This window comes from Dermacentor silvarum, chromosome 2 (assembly GCF_013339745.2).
Source record: "Dermacentor silvarum isolate Dsil-2018 chromosome 2, BIME_Dsil_1.4, whole genome shotgun sequence".
NCBI classification, from domain to species: Eukaryota; Metazoa; Arthropoda; class Arachnida; order Ixodida; family Ixodidae; genus Dermacentor; species Dermacentor silvarum.
Window position 1 is genome coordinate 185,229,168 of NC_051155.1, and position 18,408 is coordinate 185,247,575.

At 43.5% G+C, this 18,408-nt stretch overlaps 1 protein-coding gene across 1 annotated transcript in view; it reads right to left on the bottom strand.

Moving 5' to 3' along the window:
- Positions 1-18,408, bottom strand: part of LOC119440605 (uncharacterized) — a 252,249-nt gene that overhangs the window by 43,068 nt on the left and 190,773 nt on the right. The window contains exons 5-6 of the mRNA XM_049662978.1: positions 6,639-6,729; positions 3,392-3,473 (exon numbers count right to left, since the gene is read on the bottom strand). Of these exons, the coding sequence (XP_049518935.1) occupies positions 3,392-3,473; positions 6,639-6,729 (173 nt within the window). The remainder of the gene's footprint in view (positions 1-3,391; positions 3,474-6,638; positions 6,730-18,408) is intronic.

An 18,408-nucleotide genomic window follows, 5' to 3' on the forward strand; every position in this document is an offset into this window, starting at 1 on the left:
TTGTGGATCTAGAGTTAATTCTGTGTGGAAAAGGACACACCAGGACCTACATTATCGCACATGTTGATGGGGTTTCAGTCTATCAAAAGTTAAAATATTTTCCGGAAATGTTCTTGCGAATGAAAGCAGGGTGATTTATTTCAAATGGGAGAGCTATCCATCTGGCGCTTAAAAAATGTTCGTGGTATTTAGGCCCCATTGTAGACCGTATTCTACGGTGGAATTACTTGAACTTCGCATCTATATGCACAACTCGTGTGCCCAAAAGAGAGTAAGTCAAATGCAGGGAAGACGGGGGAAAACGCTGCAGGAGAGAAACGGAATTGCTACGTTTCTCTGCAGGATATTTCGCTTACCACGCGTGAAGTATTGAGAACGCGTTGTAAGTACTGTTGTAGCTATAGTACCCACTGTGCTCTGCGCTGCACGTTTTTGAAATCTTGAGGACCATGGGGAGATTTCATTGTAAGGTATTTTTGTCAAATGTTTTTTTTTTATAGCAATGACAATGATGTCGCCCATGATGTCCAAATCTCCCACAAATACATTCAATCAGAATAAGCAGCTCTAGAAGACATATCTTGTCTGCCTTCTAGAGCATTGCGTGAAATGAAGACGGGGATAACTTCTTTTTGAGCATGTTGGTGCTTACTGTAAGAAATCATTTTTGTAGTGCTGAAATTCAGAAAAGGAAGATTCAGTGAAAGGAAAGAGCAGACAGAAAGAGCAGACAGAAAGACAGGCACTTAGATATGAGGACTTGGATTTTAACCAACCGTCCTGGTTTATTAATTATTGGCAGATATTTGGCAAGCAGAAAGCAAAGGCACACGTTCCAGCGCTCGCTGCAAGTCACAATTTAGATTACCGGTGCTGCCGATTACATAAACTATGGGAGTATAAGAAAACAGGTTGACATTTGATCAAAACTAATAAAAAATCATCGGCACACACTGTACTCATTGCGACCTTGAATGTTAAATGCACAGAATAAATATTTAACGTTATTTATTGGCTCACATCTTGCTCCAAGGGTAACGTTCGTGAAGCCTGCTGTAAGCCCTGCCCGCTGCTCTTCATCGCATTACCAGAACTAACATGAGCGCTAGCTGTTCTCAGAACGCGTGACATAAGCAACATGCAAATGAGCCGGCACGGTGTCATTATTGATGCACTTTGCTTGCACCGATGAACGGGTCTGAACAAAATACGTCTTCTTGCAGCTTCTGGCATCGCAGCGAGGCTAAGATGTCGCACAATGCCGACACAGCACAGATAAACGAGCTAAAATAAATCAATTTGCATTAGGATAGCCTTTAGCACGCGAATTGTTAAGAACGAGAATATGATAATAAAGACGAACCCTTCCACGGATCTAGCGCGCACCCCCCGATAACGTCAGAGCCGGCACTATAGACTCGCGAAGTGTCCACGCCGCCTGAAATTCCTGCGAACCCGAGCCCACCGAGGGAGGAGCGCGAAGCCATCCCTTATTCCGGCCATTTGCGTTGTTCCATGCCCGGCCCGATGGAATTAGCCGAATAGCATCTCATCCCAGCTGCCTCAGCACATTGCCGGGAACGGAGGGACGGGAAAGGAGGGGTTCGGGACCGAACAGGGATCGTATCAAAAGGGGGGGGGGGGGGATGATCATAAGGAAGGAGGAGGATGACGATGACACCATTACGTTTTGAGGCGGTTACAAGATCAAACAAGACAGCGACGAAGAGGCTTTCTTCGGGTCGCGCGGCCGTCGAAGCGCACTCGTTTGATGATGTCTCGGTGGTGGCGCCTGATCCGACTCGCATTATGCCAAACTTAATAACGGCCAGGCCCAGCGACGCGTGAGCTCATTGGAAAGCTCACCGGCCAAGCACGAGCCATGGCCTATATATATTGAGGAAGAGAGATAGAGAGAGACAGTAGAGAAGTGGCGTGCGGCGCACCATGTGGACTCCACTGGTCTTTGGTGTGGAAGCGTGCGAGCGAAGCGCGCATTTGCACGGGATCGATGTTTGGGAGCGTCTATTTTTACGCGGCTATCTTCTTGGGGGTCATTATGTGGCAGACAGGAGGGCGCCGCCGGGATGGTGATTGAAGGGAATGCTGACCTTGGGGCGCGGGGGGGGGGGGGGGGGTAGAGGGGATGCGACGAACGTAAAGAGAAAAGAGTACTGATACCCGTTTCGCGTGAGCATCCGCGAGACGGATGCGGGGACACCACATGGAACGGCAGAGGAGTAATTCGGCTGCTTCGTAAAGAAATTACGTAAGGGCGATGTCGAGGTGAAGTAAAGGAGACGTCAAGCAAAGTTTCAGAAGAAGAGGTATCACTATCATAGAAGACGAACTACTCGTGTTTTGGAAATGACCATGAGGAGTGGATGCCGATTCGTACTTGGACTATCGCACCACATACCGTTGATGAACGTGCGATCTTTCTCCAGTAGGTTATGCCAAGTTCAGTTTGCTCTGTAAAAGCGGGAAGTGCCGTGTTTTTCGGGATATAACTATTACCCAGCATTTCGATCACTGCTCAGCGTACCCGATTATCTATTCTGCTTAGTATGTTTTGTGTTCCCAAACCAACATATGTGCGCTCAGTAAACGTCGGTAACGATATGTGTCAAGTTTCTTGATGGTTTTGTTCTCTTTAAATAAATATGAATAATCTTTCTAAGTTGCACAGCTGTAAAGGTTCAATATTTAATTCGCGCAAACGAGGACAGCTCTCTAGTTCATAATAATAACAGTACGTCGAGTTTTAGAAATGAAGACACGAGCGAAAGCTTTGCTTATCAAAGCACGGTGAACACACCTGCAACATCGATGTTGCACATACATACGTGCAACATCTGTTTGCATATTTCTTATCAATTGGTGATGCATTTCTTAACGAAATGATAAAGAAAAAAATCTACGAACATATATTTCAGCTGTGAAAATACCTGTGGTGGGTAGAGAAAGAGAGAGAGAGAATGGCTCTTTATTCGAAAGCAGATGTTTTCGTCGGTGTGCAAACGATAGCTGACATGCTACTTTACATAGGAAAGTTGAATGGGATCAAAAGATTCAAGAGAAGGGTAGAAAAAATATAATAAAAATAAATTTAAAATGAGAGAGTAAACCTGATAATGATATTTACTGCGGAGACCACGAAAAATTCAGGCCTTTGTATATCATGAAGTGAACCTTGTTTAGAGCTTTCCGAGAATTAAGGCCAAAATTTTCAGAGAGTTATCGTCTGACGCGCACAAAACTTGTATATTGCTTGTTCAGGAGAATTTCAAATCGTGCAAGAAAGAAAATAAATCGTTAAGTTTGTCGCCACGTAAAGAAGTCAGCTGTTGAGGTACACAAACAAAAATACCGGTGAAGTGGAATGGCTTACCTTCTTTGCCGGAGGCGAGATACTAATGTCTTGTTGCGAGAGTAGGATTCGTCGGCGCATTTGTTTAACAGCCAGCTTGCGTCTGCGGTGCAAAGAATGTTAAATGGTCAGAAAGTTTACATGCAACCACACACCGGTATATACACAAATAAATAGCTCGCACATTTACATCATGTTTGTGTGGAAGCATGCAGAAACCGCGCAAGCGTCCCTAAAAACACCGTCAAACACATAAGTGTGAGAGTTGGTCGGGCAAAACGAAAAGAATTCGATGTGTTCACGAACTAGAGGTCGGCGTGACGGGCTTGAATCAGTTTAAAATTAATAATGAGGGCAGGTGGCCCTTTTGACATATCGCACTGAAAACGAAATGTTTTATACAGTCTGACCTAGCACGATGACTATCGGACGCGATAGTTTCAACGTGCTAAGAAAGACTATTTCACAGCTTTTTCGTTTATTTCAAGATTCGGCCATGTTGGACAGGTATTAGGCCTGCAACCTTGCAACAATTAGGTGGAGAACGAGGCTGTTAGCATCGCTTCGACTTGCGGTTTAACCAAACAAACTTCGTGCGTTCTTGTATCCAAAAGACGGTACGCAAACCGTGATTCTCCGTTCTCCCCAAAAGTAATAACTATGGAATCGATTCACCTCAATTTGAAGTGAGATCGCTTTTCGATAAAAAAAAAAAAAAAATGCTCCTGTGGCTAACAAAAGACAAAACTTCCGCAGCAGGCCTAGTTGCTCGCATTGTAGGACGAGCGTGTTCCGCTAGGGACTTGTCATTTGTGAGATTATCTCACTCTTCTATGAGTGGTTTTTGAGTAGCTGCGAGTAGCTTTGTTTTAGGAATTGTAGGGAAAAGAAGAGAAAAGAAGATGAGAAAGCTAAGTCCTGGAACATTCGTTTAGTGCCCGTAGAGACCAGTGTTTTGTGGGTACACTTGCGAAGCTATGCCTCTTTGCGCAACCGTTAAGTACGGATACAGAAGCATTTCGACAGTCATGGTACTTGAGCGATCGATATTTATCCTTTTAGGGCAATAATAGCTGTAATTCTGACCAATTTAACAATGCGCTACCGAATTTAAAAGTTAAATGTCAACTCTGTCCTATTTCCTGTTGGCCAAGTAATGCGCCTCTTCATTCTCTTTTATTTTTCTGTTTTAGTCATTTATTTTTATGTTGTGTCAGCGAACATGCGACGATGTTCATCAATGAGAGGCTTCTGCCTTGTTTTTCTTTCTTTTTTTTTTTACCTATTTGCTCTGCCGTTCCTTCATGTTTCGTCTCTTTTACTAAGTTGTCATTGAATGCTTCATGATGAATATAAAAGACTAGCGCGTTTTCACCGATTATTTTCCCGTCTTGCTTCCACTGGTGGCAAATAAAGTCTAAACTGCTGAATTTGCAGGTCTAATGCTGATCGATTGCCGACGAAGTCCCCAGCAGACACTCCCTAAAAGTTCTCCTTTAAAGGATGCACCGCCGCATCATAAAAGTTAATGTGGCAAAGCTGAAGTACCAGTGCTTAGTCGTTCTAAAGTAAATACCTTTCTCCTCTAAAACCCGCATTGTCACACAACGTAAGTTATTGTAGCGAATATCAGGGGAAGGTGCTTTAGTGGTTCCATGAGCCATGCCATAAACCTGCGTTTATGGCACGACTCACGATAGCCGGAGGAGAAGATCTTAACAGTGTCGGGCGTCTGACAAATCTGCAGAGTATTTTGCTATATATATATATATATATATATATATATATCGACTATTGTAAAAGCCCCCTCCGATCACAGCGGGACTTGGTGAGTTGCCAGCTTTTCTTCGATATTCACGTATTCTGGTCCACCAGTTCGCTTTTCTGTTGATGCCGTGGCAGACATATTTGAGTATAGCTTGGCTGGTTTCCTTCGTTTCCTCTTTGTTTGTACCTTTCTGTCTTTATTTTACTTTGTATATTACAAAACACATATCAAGAAAACCAGCATTTGTACAAATGTATTACTTCTGCGATATTTCGTTCTTTTGAATCATGGTTCTTTTTATGGTTGCATCTTACCGTTGCTTAGTTTTTTTCTGGTGTCAATGTGTGTTTTCTTGAAAAATGCAATTGCATATGATATACTGACATATCTACTTTATTATTCATTTCTTTAGTGTGTTGATATTAATAAATAACGAAAAACATTTAATTACTTCATTTTCACCATATTATGTATTATACTTGGTAAACTTTTGTTGTAGTCCAAACTGTCTCGTAAAGGGCTCATTGGCCCAGTCAAGCTCTCCATAACAACTTTTAGCCAATGAACCTATCAAGAATCTGTTCTTTCTGAGAAATAAAAATGATTTGATTTGATTTGATGAATGTGTTAATCTAGCACGGCCCGAAGTCAGGCATCTGTTATCTCTACCGATGTGTCTGTGCGGAAGCGATTTAAGAATTGCCCAGATTTACGAAATACATTTGATAACGCGGAGCCTTTGTTTTTAAATTTAGTACCACAGCGTATACGGCACGGAAACAGTTCTACGTAATATACATAGTTTTGCCGGACTGAAATAAGCCTTTCTCGTTGCAAAATGCCAGGAAAAAATCTGCGTTATTTGTGCATCACTGATGCCGTTCATAATTTTCAGAACGCGTATCGTCAAATTATATGGAAGAAAATTACATTAATAACTGGTTGCAGTCTAACTTGCGCATCGCTAATGATTCTTCTCTCTCTCTCTCTCTCTCTCTGAAAAAAAAAAATAAGCAATGCTACGCAGTCGACCTTAACTTAACCCATTGCGTGCCTTGGACTAGCTGGCTTCGTCCACGCGTTTCTGTTAAAACGGCCAAGGTCGACCTCACCTTGTCAGCTGTACTTTGCATTTTCTAGCAATGCCATGGACAAGCCTGGTTTTGCCTCTGTGTTTAGTCGTTCTTTTGGTCCATGGCCGCACACAGTTCAGGAGACAGCGAAAGCAGAAGCGAATTCACTCTTTCTGAGGAGGTAAAAAATGTTGGCAACTGGGCTCTTTAAAATAATTTGGCCATTCTTGGTCCGAATTCAGGTAACAGCTGACACGTAGGGGATTAAAGATAAAATAAACCTCGATTAAATGATAAGTCCAATGAAGATGTATTATGGCAACAGAAAAGAAAAAAAGAGAAATAGAGGAAATTTCACAGGGAAGACATGCTATAGAAATGGCACATTTTGTAATGTCAATATGAAAATGCGAGCGATGCAGCTCACCTGACCAAAGCAGCGACTCCCAAAGCAGCCGATAGGCACACGATCAGAGACGCTGTTACGCCCACAGTTTCTCCACTAGTCAGGGGAAAACCTGGTGGGAAGAGACAAGAATCGAGTAAGTTACGTAAAGTAAAACAATATCGTTAAGAAGTGCTTCAATTACGTAGCTTACAGCAGGAAAAATGAAGAGAGTGAAGCAATCGATTGCAACTAAATTTCGAACTTTCGTCTGTCGTATCCCCGAGAAAAGACTAGACCCAATTCCTCGTCTCACTGAAGTCTGCACGACGACGATAAATTACACTTGTTAGCACCTGATCGGTTTGGCAAATAGGAATGCCGGGCAGGAGACATTGCCAATATTACTCATTTGAAAATGAAATAGGAGAAGAAGCCCTAATGTTATGCAAGAACCTTCTGCTCGTCACGGAAGAAAAACTAACAAACCAACAGTTATAACTGAGTACTCAAGGACAAAACTAAAAAAAAGTGTGGTGTCAGTACTATGTATCAGCATCAGTAAAAAGGGTATGTCAGTCAGAAGAGACGAAATTCAATTCCTCACGCTGCTGAGGTCTGTATACACCAACAAATAATTCAACTAGTTAGCATCTGCTCAGCTTTAATATTATAGGAATGCCAAGCAGGAGACATATAATGCCACACATTGTCAACGTCGCTAATTCAAAAATAAATTAGCAAAGGATGCCTTAATGTTATGCTGGAACCTCATGGGCATCATTGAAAAAACAGTTACAATCGAGCACTGTATGACAGAACAAAAGAGGCGTGGTATCAGCATGAACGCATCTCGAGTACACGGTGAATAAGTGAATCATTGGATATTACGAACAAAGTACGTACTATATACGAAAGAAGATACCTGCGGGACATTATTGAACACAAAGGTCATAGCTCAGTATTCAGCCTGGTTAAGTTAACAAATAGAAAGACCGGTTATGCAGCCGATGTGATATTGAAGGAATGGATTACAGATGTTTAGTGAAATAGATTACGCGTGAAGAACCCAAAGGTCAGCGTGAATCACTATAAGCTGTGCACAGAGATTCAACGTCAATGTCTGCGAAGAGGTATGAAGGGTCTGGTAGGGAAAGGAGGATGACAGTCGTTGCATAGATTACGCGGTAAACCTGAGTTCATATTGGCGGCAATGAAGACGCACGCTCTGTACGCTGCTAAAACTACTTTTCCCGTCGTAGAACAAAATCTGCACCCACGTATCTTAATTTCCGCTTATACAGGTACGCATCCTGTCTTGTCTTACAGATTGCCCATGCTTAACGCTGGAAGCACGGATGTGCCAGGGATAAACGCGCGCTTTCTTCAGTGAAGCGCCCCGACAGTTAATTGCGCCCTAGCGTGCGAGACCTCCATCGCCATGTTTCCTTCTTTTTTTTTTCGGGTCCCTCTCCTGCAGTGTAAACGCGCGCCCCGCCTGTGCCCCCGGTATTATCGCGCGGCAGACCACGACCCGAGCGTAGCCGTAAATTGCCAACGTGCACGCCTGTCTCGTAAAGTGCGAGTGCCCCGCAGGCAAACACTGTCTTCTTCTCGCGGCGCTCTGCCGGAAAGGTGACATAGTGTGGAACCAAAAACGCGTGGCATCTCTCTAAGGCTGTTCGAGCGAGCAGCGGAAAGAGTCGGTTTAACGAGCGCCGAAATATTAGGGAGGTGCGCATTTATTAGCAGACGCGTTGTACGAAGACCACGCGAGTTCCCGTGTCGTTGGTTTGAATAACGGCCTCCTAACGGTATACGCCTTGAGATACGATGGTTCGAGCTCCAAGTTTTATGGGTCGCGTAGAGTACCTGCATCTTGCTTAGTTTTAGAAAACAAAGATGAGAAAGAATTCGGGTGTGCTCGAGTGGATTATAGCTGCGGTCGATAACGCCGCGCGTAAACCGCTTCAAATCGTGCCACGCCTGTCCAAAATAGAAAAATTGTCTAGTCTATATTCCCAAAGTTTTACTGCGGAAACACTAAATTTATGTACCTGGCATGCGGTCTGAATATATTCTTGGAAGGTTCTTTTTTTTATTTAACTAAAGGAGGGAGTGCTCCATGTCCCAGCAGAAATGGTATTAAAAAAGTACAGCTGGACGCTGGTTTTGCGAAACGTGGTTTTATGGCCATTTGATATAAAATAGGTGTGCTTCATCGCAAATGCTAGAGCATTCAATGGTTTGGTAACCTACACAGAGCGAAAGGAATTGAGACACCTTCCCGATTTAACGGACGTTATCAAAAAAAAAACGGCAGACACACTTAAGACTGCTTATGTCTGGGAATCCGAAAACATAGTCGCTTTGGTGAAATGTTTTTTTTCACGTGTTCCTTGTCCGCGCAAGCTCTCGCTTGCGTTCTACCTGGGCCTCGGTAAGGCCCAATTAAAACGCGTCAAGCGAAGAGTTCGTAACTCGAAGGACCGTTGAGCGGCGTTCATTTGGCCATTAATGGTTTTTATTTACTCAATCTATAGACTCATGATGTGGCGCCACCTCCTCGCCATTGGCTGCGCAGTCACGTGCCCAATGACTCACGCACGACACCACATCTTTAGTCAGCCAGATGGCTGCGACGTGACGTGTGCAATGACGTACGCACTATGAACACCTTTAGTCAACCAGAACCGTGGAGCCACCGTGGTTATCGGGGAAGTGTGCTCGTCTCTCACCCAGGAGGCCCCGGTTCGATTCCCACCGAGACCGAAATGTATCAAAATTTCTCTACAAAGGCATTAATCTACATCATTTACAGCAAATAACCTGAGAAATGTGGGAGTTAATCTGATTTCTTACGTGTTTTCTTACTTTTTGCGCAGTCGGCCATTTTTAGTGCCATCACTCGGTCACCCCGTCGCCTACGATGGATTTTCGCGTAATGGGGGCACATAAAGCTTTCGCTTTAGTACTTCGTGGGCAAAAACCGCGGAGCGCCTCGACCCCTCAAAGACATTATTGCGATCGAATTTAAATAGACCGGCATATACATAATAATAATAATAATAATAATAATAATAATAATAATAATAATAATAACCATATACATATCTGCTAATTATTATCCCAGTGATTCTTTTTTTTTTGGATTGAGCTCATCCTAAATAAAGGTACAAGTGATTCAAGAGTCCCCTCACTAAATGCGACGCCTCAATAGAATCACTGAGGAAGCAGTTTTTGCAATACCTGTTGAAGATTTTATACGGCAGCGCATGAGCGCAGTCACGCCGTTTTATTTCATATTTCGCGGGCAATTCTTTAAACGCCGAAAAAAATCACCACGCAGCATGTACGTTGCCACAAAAAATTGAATCGGTCGTTTTGGAATTTCGCCTACAGCGTAACGAAATGCACTTGTTCCTAAAGTGAACATTACAAATATTGCGTAATTGATATTACTTAACTAATTAAGCGCAATATAAAGATATCCTAAGGAGCGACACATGACGGCAAACGTTATGCTGTTGGTTTCATTCAGTTGTGGTTAACCACTTTTTTTTTAAATCTTTGGTTCATCCAGTATAGTGTTGCATTGCCATAAAGGGGGAAAAGACCAAACGGCTAACATGCGCTTCCTTCCTTTGTCGACAGATGGCGAGGTGGGCTTTGCCTATTTTTCGTAAATGTATGTGCGAATACTGTAGGCCTCTTCAGGCTTATTTCAAAACAGAAGGCAAGCAAGAGTAAATGATACCCCATTACTAAACGTTCATACAAAGAACTTCTTGTTAAGAAAAAAAATCTGTACAACAATCACTCTTATAAATACACGAATATACAAGAACTGTACATAAATTTGAGTATGTTTGTGTAGCATAAACCCACGTATCTAGCACATTTTCGTTTTGCTTTGAGCATCGTTAATCTCGCGGCTGCGTTACTCCCTTCTACGTTCTCGTCGTCAACGACATTGTTACCTTGAGTTCCAAAAGTGCTGTCGCTGCTCACCACTTTTTTTTTTAGTTATCCTAATAGTACTTGTCTGTTTGCAGGGCGAAATTGCGTCTAACTGTGCTGGGCACAAGTGGTGAACAAGATGGCTTCCAAATGCGCAGAAACACACTACACATTGCGAAGGCACGACGATGCGCCAGTAGTCAAGGAAAACTGCGCGGATCTTTCAAACTCGTTAAGGTAACGGCTTGATACGACTCGCCTCTGTGACAAACACTTCGTGTAACGCAGACAAAACCACGTTGAAAGCTTGGACGTTTTTGAGGCGATGAGAAAGGGCGACGGTTGGAAACCGTTGGCATCTGTGCGCGCGTTTGTGCCTTCTTCTGCTTTGCGCCCGCGACGACTGCGAACTGTTGGACTGACTTTCATGTACCGAGCGCCGGCTGCAAGCGTCACGAGAGTCCGTTCCCTCGGTGTGCTTGGTGAAGGTGTTTCTAGGCCCAACCAGACTCCAGTCTTCAGCAGAAGATTTGAGCGTTCGTGTCGCTCTTCGCCGAGCAGCTTTTCGAGCTTACCGCTCCTTACGTAGCGATTTAATCAAACGTTTTGTCATTCGTTTCGTCGTCTCTGGTCTTCTGCCATGGACCCTTCGGTATTCTCGACTCACTGCAACAGTGGAGTCAGCGGCGCGAATCTTAACAGACTGTAATGTACTTCTTGTGACCTGCCTCCGCATCCCTACCCCTCATCTTTCCCAGAATATTGTCACTTTTCTTAACAGTGCGCGGAATCAATCAATCAATCAATCAATCAATCAATCAATCAATCAATCAATCAATCAATCAATCAATCAATCAATCAATCAATCAATCAATCAATCAATCAATCAATCAATCAAACTGGCGATGGGCAACAAAATACACAAATAAACAAACAAATAAACAAACAAACAAACAAACAACACGAATAGCGTGCAAAAGTCAGGCAGTAGTCGTATATCTGCAACTGCGCGATGCAGAGTGCAGAGGTGCCTGTGTATTATAAGGCTGAAAAAGCCTGAAGAAGACTCTCCCTCCACCATCCATTTAAAAACAAAGTTGAGGAACAAACACATTACATGTACCGCATCTGACATTTGAACTTTCGTTTTAAAGGTTCATATCACGAGGTTCTTAGCTACTTATTTCCATAACCCTTCCTTTCTTTTTAGTTTGTTTCACGTTAATGTGCACTTTATTTCCTGCCGGTAACAAGTGTAATAAAGAGTTTCCATCAAAGTTGTTCAATGCTGAAAATTGGCCATCACTGTTGTTTAGCAGAGAAACGATAATGTTCCACTGCTAAACCTGATGAGGTACACACATACTTGAAAACATATCTTGAATACTCTTACTCAAGTTCATCATCATCATCATCATAACCATCATCATTATACTATACTTATGTACACTGCAGGACGAAGGCTTCTCCCTGTGTTCTCCAATTACCCCTGTCTTGCGCTAGCTGATTCCAACTTGCGTCTGCAAATTTCCTAACTTCATCACCCCACCTAGTTTTCAGCCGTCCTCGACTGCGCTTCCCTCCTCTTGGTATCCGTTATGTAACTCTAATGGTTCACCGGTTATCTATCCTACGCATTACATGGCCTGCCCAGCTCCATTTCGTCCGCTTAATGTCAACTAGGATATCGGCTATCCCTGTTTAATTGTTCTCTGATCCACACCGCTCTCTTCCTGTCTCTTAACGTTACTCCTAAGATTTTTCGTTCTATCGCTCTTTGTGCGGTCCTTAACTTGTTCTCGAGCTTATTTGTTAACCTCCAACTTTCTGCCTCATATGTTAGCACCGGTAGAATGCAATGATTGTACACTTTCATTTTCAACGACAGTGGTAAGCTTCCAGTCTGGATTTGACAATGCCTGCCGCATGACCCCAACCCAATTTTACTCTTCTGTAAATTTCCTTCTCGTGATCAGGGTCCCCTATGAGTAATTGACCTAGATAAACGTACTCCTGTACAGACTCTAGAGGCTGACTGGCGATGCTGAATTCTTGTTCCCTTGCCAGGCTATTGAACATTATCTTTTCTTCCGCATATTAATCTTCAATTCCACTCTTACACTTTCTCGGTTAAAGTCTGCAGTCATTTGTTGTAATTCGTCCCCATTGTTGCTGAATAGGAAAATATCATCTGCAAACCGAAGGTTGCTGAGATATTCACCATTGATCCTCACTCCTAAGCCTTCCTAGCCTATATAAGAGCTTGAATACTTCTTCTAAGCATGCAGTTGATAGTATTGGAGAGATTGTGTCTTCTTGCCTGACAACTTTTTTGATGGGTAACTTCCTACTTTTCTTGTGGAGAACCAAGGTAGCGCTGCAATCTTTGTCAATATTTGCCAAGATATTCACGTATGTCTCCTGTACTTTTTGATAACGCAATGCCTCTAGGACTACTGGTATCTCTACTGAATCGAATAACTTTTCATAATCTATGAAAGCCCTATAGAGAGGTTGATTTTACGCTCCAAATTTCTCTATTACCTGATTGATGACATGGTTACTCAAGTTACTCTATCCTAAATGTATTTCAGAGTATTTTGGTATCTCGGAAATACTTTGAGAAAGGAGAATTTTTAATGTAATTTAAATACATTTTAGAGTATCTTGTACTGAATATTTCAAATATTTTAAAAGAAAATACAAACCATTTATAATGAGAGCACAAGGCTAACCACATCTGGCCGCTACAGGCACTATTTTTTGTTCAACACAAGCAGGCTGTAAGGCTACGTAAACATAAACTTGTTCCACCAAGCCGTTAGTTCTCCCCAGCGTGCACATGCGTGGAGAGAGAGAGAGAGAACAAGGGAAAGGAAAGACAGGGAGGTTAACCAGAGGTTATATCTGGTTGGCTACCCTGTACCAGGGGAGGGGTAAAGGGATGCGAAAGGAGAGAAAGAAAAATAAGTAAAAATAAATAATAAAAAAAGGAAGGAAAGAAAAAAAAAATCACACACGCACACAAAACAGAACTGTTTTTGTGGGCACTGTCACGCAGTTTGCGAAGGCGTTCTCGTGTTGCATAGTGCGAACGTTCCATCCTACGTAACACAGTGCAGAGTCACAATTTGTTACTGAGTCCGTTGTCTTTCAAATAACGCAGCAGTGCCTTTAGGGCAGCTCGCGCCGCTGAATTGTTCCAGTTAAAGCTAGAAGCTGACCCGTAGAGAGAGGGAGAGGCGGGATTTGAGCCCGGGTACTCATGGCCCGAAGGCGAGAGTTATACCCACTACGCTATACACCCACTTTTAAAAAAATTATTGTACGCTATACACCCACGCTTGCAGAGTTCCGCTGTTTCACCCATTTCATACGCGTTGAACTAGCTGTTTGAGGCAAAATATATGTACGTAACCATGATCCGCAGCGTTCACTTAGTCAATAATACACATTGGACTGGTTTTTTAGTTAGGAAATGAAAAATCAACGTGTTAGAAATGGTGTCGAAGAGACGCTGCGCGTTAAAAACAAGCCGACTGAAGCCGCGGCTCTGTAGCCGGCTTTAAGCCAACAGTAATAAAATGTCCCAACAGATGGCGCGAGAGAAGGGCGAACGCGGGAAATTTGAATTGAATTCAGCAAAACCTCCATTGCATCCATCATGGAAGGAATGAGAGGGGAGGGGAAGAGTGTGAGGGTTGGGAGGGGGAAGAAGAGAGGGTGTTACGTATCAGAGGCGGCTTAAGACCATCATCTTTCGACGTCATTTGCAGCGAAGCAAGCAGATATGCGGTCATTTTTTTTTCTTTCTTTAACGGCCGCCTTGTTTTTCTTTCATCCTTGTCGCTTGTTGTCCCCTTGGTAGCGCAGGTGTAACAATGTTACAGCTACAGAGGTCCTTGCTAAAGAGGTGCTAACTGCTACAGAGGTCCTTGCCTCGTGATAGGCATAATGCCTCGTATCCCAGCATGGTTTTCTGGCAGTTCTCAGCTACAAGGAGCGATTGTTCCCGCGAGGGGAGCAAATTATGGCTGAAATTTCGCTGACAGATCTAAACAGCGACGTGGCAGCGTTATCCGAGCGTAGCTCACAGGCATTACTGAGAAGTTGGATGCAATTTAGCCGCCGAAGCCGGACCGCGCCGTAAAAATGTTTACCGACTGTGTGTTGCACAGGTCATGCCCAGTTATGAAAGAAACTTGTGCACGTCAAATCAAAATGGCGGCAATATGGTGCAGTGTCTATAGCTGCGACTGCATAATGTGGGAAACCGAGAAAATGTCGGCAGTATGAAGGGGAGAAAACAATTAGTTTTATTTTGAACTTGTGCAAATATGGCCGTGATGGTATACCGGCACAACTTGGTGGGTTGTCGCCTAGTGATGTTAAGGCTATCACGATGTCATTAAGCTGCAACCACCGAGTCGTCTTTGTAGAAAGGTGCTATAACGTAAAGCTATTCCAAACTGTTTTTACTCCATTTATGCAATCAGCCCTCCAGGTATGGGCAAAATGTTTTAAGGCTACCCACGCTTCGCCTGTCTGTTACGTGAATTTAAGTCACGGAAACTGCGATAACTCCCAACTGATATGACGCGTGCACAGTGATTATGCATCATCATCATAAAAAAATAGTTATTTCTAATTGCACCTTTTTTGCCATTAGCCCTTCGCGATTAGTCAAAAGTTTTCCACCCGCCGCGGTGGCTCAGTCAGCTAAGGCGTTGCGCTGCTGAGCACGAGATCGCGGGATCGAATCCCGGCCGCGGCGGCCGCATTAAGATGGTGGCGAAATGCAAAAACGCCCGTGAGTTTGCGTTGTAATGCACGTTAAAGAACCCCAGGTGGTCAAAATTAATCCGGGGCACTCCACTATGGCGTGCCTCATAATCAGAACTGGGTTTGGCACGTAAAACCCCAGTAAGAAGATGAATAAAAGTTTTGGGGTCGCGCCCACTTCGCCTTTCTGTCACACGACATCACAACACAGCGAAAACTCACCTCGTCAAAGTGAACTGTACGCATTAAAGATGCATTAATATGTCGAACAAAAGGGAGCTTTTTACAGAATAGCTGGAGACTGGCCCCGTTCATACAGGAAATAGAAGACGTCTGCCTACCAATGGCGTTGGCACTGGCTACTCGGAGCTGCCGATGAGAACGAATTTATTTGCGTATAATAAAACGTTTTACGCGGCAGTATAACGTTGTCGAGCGCTTACGGCACGTATACGACATCACTCTGACGACTCTTCGCTGAAGATTCGTTTTAGCAACATTTTAAACCTTCAGTTGCACTCTGCCGCGATTTTTGCCCAGCCATTGCAAGCTAAGCAAAGGGAAGCGGGCCCTCCCCAGACGCCGGCGCCACCCTCCTCAATTTTAAGGCCAATAAATGAGTTTTTACCACCACCACCCTCCTCATCCGATTATCTACTTTCACTGCGCTTGCTCGGTCCCACAGAAACCCTCTCCATTTCAACGTGCGTCCCGGCTCTTGTCAGCCAATTAGTAAGAAAAAGTAGGCAATACTATTCGTTTTGAGATCAAACAAATGTGACCTCCTATAAGCGAGGAGAACGTTTGGTTGGGTGGTTCAAACAACGCTGCTGGTCGTACCGCCTGATGCTTACGTCGACGGTTAGGCATATTTGACACCAGGAGGTTGGAATAAAGACAGATTGGAATGGTTCTACGCTATAGGGCCCTAGCTTTCTTTTTAATCACCAAACCCGGCTGTATAAGGCAGTAGTAATCTCAGTTAGTCGAACTTTGATACTCCCTACATCTGGGTGTCACCAGCAGTTATGGGCGTCGCCGAAATATGTGTCCGCCAACGCCGGGCGACTAATGTTTAAACTTCTGACTACTACATTTTGCTGGGTGCAGTGCAAGCATGAGACAGTCCAAAATCGATAAACAAACAGCCTTAATACGAGGAACGAGACATCTGAAGGAGACAATAAACAGGGTAATTCTAACAAATTTTAATTAAATTCTGGGGTTTTACGTGCCGAAACCACAATCTGACTATGAGACATGCCGTAGTGATGGACTACGGATTAATTTTTGTCCACTTAGGGTTCTTTAGTGTCCACCCAATGCAGGATACGCTGACGATTTTGCATTTTACCCCCATCGAAATGCGGCCGCCGTGGTCGGGATTTGAACCCACGATCTCGTGCGCAGCAGCGCAACGTCATAGCCACTAGAGACAATAATGGAGTGTCAGCTGCTCGTCTGTTGTCTGCGTACCTGTGTGAAAATGAGTCAAAGGAAGTCCAAGTTGCCTTGAAATACCCCGCGCTTCATGAACTCTTCCTGCGACAAGCACATCTGTGGAACGCCTTTCGAGCGTAGGGAGTCATGTTTTTAAGAAGAACATAGGCAAGCTCTCCGGCGAGAACTTCGAAAAGCCACTAATCTTGCGCGGCAATAAAGCTCTCTGGCAGTGCACCGTTTTGTCGTGTGGCCTCTCGAACTTCACAAGAAAATGTATGTTGGAAGTATCTTCAAAGTAAGAAAACACTTTTTTTATGAATATTTAGTGTTCGACTAAAATACCTTTCTGAATTGAGTATTTTATACGCTATTGAAATACACTTTCGGCACAATACTCAGTAGCTTACTTTAAATACATTTTGAAGTATTTTGTACAAGCATGGGTGAACATTCGGGAACATAAAAAAAAAGAAAAAAAAGTTTCCTAATCCCTCACTCGATCAATTTGCACAATGAGAAAGGGTGAGGCTAGACAACGATGAAAGCGATGTAATCAGACTCCATCTGATTTAGATTTAGACTCCATCTGATTTAGACGTAGGAGTGGGGAAAACGGATTCATTAACATGCAAAAAAAAAAGGAAAAAAAAAAAAGAACGGCAGTACGGCAGACGACTGCAAGCACGCACGCACAGGGAAGTGTTTGTGTTCACCGAGCATTTGTTGACAGCACAAGGCGCAGTTTTCTCTAGAAACCGAAGGAGCACTCTGACAGCGTTGTGTATTGTTGACGCACGAAGCTAGCGTACCAAGTTGCTCTGAGGCTTCTTTGGGTTCCGGTACACGGTGTCGAAGACAAACTGTCGCGTGTTCTTCTTTGCAGTTAGCACAAGGCTATTTACGCTACTTCCCTCGGCATTTTGCTTTCGCAGGACATGATTTATTTCTATCCCTGTTCTGCCTGGGGAAACGAATATAAAGCAAAGAAATGCAAGAATAAAATAAAATTCCAGTGGCAGCGAACTATAGAAACTTTTCCAGTGGCAGTGAACTATAGTCCCAGATATAAAAGCAGCCAGCAAGAGAGACAGGTGGTCTGCCCCGCAAATATAAGAAAAAAAAAAAACACAAATCCTAAAGAAAAGTATAATGAAAAGAAAGAATGGCAGACGCAGCAAAATCTGTGTAAATGCCTAGTCATATTGCGTAGCACATAAATACACACAGGAGATCGTCAGTTGAGCCCGATGATATACAGCCGTGAAACATGAAAAAGTGGAGCTTCTGGCCCATATCTCTCGTTGCGGCATTGTATGCTGGTTGAAAGTCGCGTTCTACTCTTATACTTGTTTATACGTGAATTACTACGCAATTGTCATTTACCTTTTTATTTCGCAGGATGGGCTTGCGTTGCGCCGCCTCTTTTTTTTGCCGTTTCCTTCATAACGTCCCTCCCCATTCCTCAAGGAAAAAGAAGATTTACTCAATAGTCTCAAAATAAACAAGATGCTCACAAAGGCCATCAGAGGGAAGGTGAATGCGGAAAGCCGAAATTATACAAGGTTGTGAGGAGCGAGATAACGACGAAACCATGAGAGCGAGCAGAGACACATAAGAGTCGGAAGAA